This window comes from Pinus tabuliformis, chromosome 8 (assembly GCF_031772625.1).
Source record: "Pinus tabuliformis cultivar Carrire ecotype Pingquan chromosome 8, CPIR1, whole genome shotgun sequence".
Lineage (NCBI taxonomy): Eukaryota > Viridiplantae > Streptophyta > Pinopsida > Pinales > Pinaceae > Pinus > Pinus tabuliformis.
Window position 1 is genome coordinate 1,461,485,012 of NC_142294.1, and position 1,877 is coordinate 1,461,486,888.

The window sequence follows — 1,877 nt, forward strand, 5'->3', positions numbered from 1 at the left end:
TATCAAGATGAACAATAAGATGGCAGAGGCTTATTTGAATGAGAGCAATAAGCTTGACGGTTCCAATTACTCCAATTGGAAATTTAAGTTGCAGACCCTGTTGGAGTGGCAAATTGCATGGGTGATTGCAACCAGTGATGAGTTGAAGCTGACCCTAGCTACAGGTGGATCAACATCAGCAATCCAGGACTAGGAAAATACATAGACCAAGGAAAAGGTGCTGCTCAATTTTTCTGTGAAAGATTGCATTATTCCTCATATTCGAGAATGTAAAGTTGCAACAGACATCTTGACAACTCTCAAAGACTTGTATGAGATCAATAACTCAAACCGCCCACTGTTTCTAAAGAGAAATATTCTCTCCATTAAAATGGAGGAGAATGAGTCAGTAGCAGTGTTCATCTCTCGTATCAAGGAGCTTAAGAATAATCTAGGAAAAAATGGAGAAACAGTATGAGACACTGATTTGCTCACGATTACCATGGATTGTATGACTGACGACTATCATATGTTAATCACTGGGTTGAATGCAAGAGAAAAAAGCCCCAAGTTTGAAGAATTGAAAGGGATCCTAATGCAGGAAGAGGGAAGGCGGATGACCCTGAAACCCCAGAGGTCAGATCTTTCCCTAATGGCAAAGAAGAAGCCCTTCAGAGGAAAGACAAATGTAGCAAACAAAAGCAGAGAAACCCCACAAAGAAAGCCACCTCCATCTCAAGGTATATCTCCAAACAGAAGTGATTCTGGACCAAAATGTTTTTATTGCGGTAAATTTGGTCATGTGGCTAAACATTGCCGGAAGAAGTATGATGAAGGTCAATGGAGACATAAGAAGCATGCAGGCTATCTGGCTGATGCAGATCAAAATTTGAATATCAGATTCTTTGTATCTGATTATGTATTGTCAATTAAGGAGGATGAAGAAGAAATCTGGTTGATGAACTCAGGAGCCTTCTCCCATATGACAGGTAAGAGGCAATGGTTTAAAAATTTTAGAGAATCCAGCACTGGTACGAAGGTCTACCTTGGAGACGAAACAGGGTATAAAATTAAGGGATATGGTGATGTCCCTATTGTACTACCTGATGGAAACATTAGGCATATTCATGATGTTACGTATATACCCGGGATCAAAAATAACATGATTTATGTATCTAGAATAATAGATCAGGATCTGAAGGTAGAGTTCTTTAAATATTATTATGTAATTAAAGACATGTTGGATCAAATGGAGTTCATTGAAACAGGTGTACGTGTAGGAGGATTGTATAAACTCGATGTCAGAAGTGCATCAAATCAAGCGTTGGCATTATTAGCCATGTCTGCGAAGAATCTTTGGCATCAAAGATTGGGAATATAAACTTCAATGACCTACTACTTCTTCAAAAAAAAGATATGGTGAATGTTCTTCCTGTTTTGAAGAGTATGCATGTTGACTGTGAAGCATGTACCCTTGGTAAATTAAATAGATATGAATTTCCTGCTATTGTTGATATGAAGCAGAGGGATATACTTGAACTTGTACACATTGATCTGTGTGGGCCAATGTAGATAAGGTCGTTAGGAGGGGCCTACAATTTTCTTATTTTTGTTGATGAATGTACAAGGTTCACCTGGGTGTATTTCCTTAGGAAGAAAAGTCATGCTTTTGAATACTTCAAGCAATTCCCAAGTATGATTGAGAAGAAAATAGGAAAGTTCATCAAAATTCTTCGCTCAGACCAAGGTGGAGAATTCAAGAAGGGTGACTTCATCAAATACTGCAAATAACATGAAATATGACAACAATTCACAACACCTTACACTCCTCAGCAAAACAAGGTTGCGGAAAGGAAAAACAAAACCCTCGTAGTGTTGTGAAACCAGCTCATTAAAAG

General features: G+C 38.3%; 1 protein-coding gene across 1 annotated transcript; it reads left to right on the forward strand.

The window, feature by feature from the left end:
• Positions 1-481: 481 nt before the first annotated feature.
• On the forward strand, positions 482-1,360 carry LOC149241300 (uncharacterized). Its single transcript, XM_089370501.1, has one exon. The coding sequence runs from the start codon at positions 482-484 to the stop codon at positions 1,358-1,360; it is 879 nt and encodes a 292-aa protein (XP_089226627.1).
• Positions 1,361-1,877: the final 517 nt, after the last annotated feature.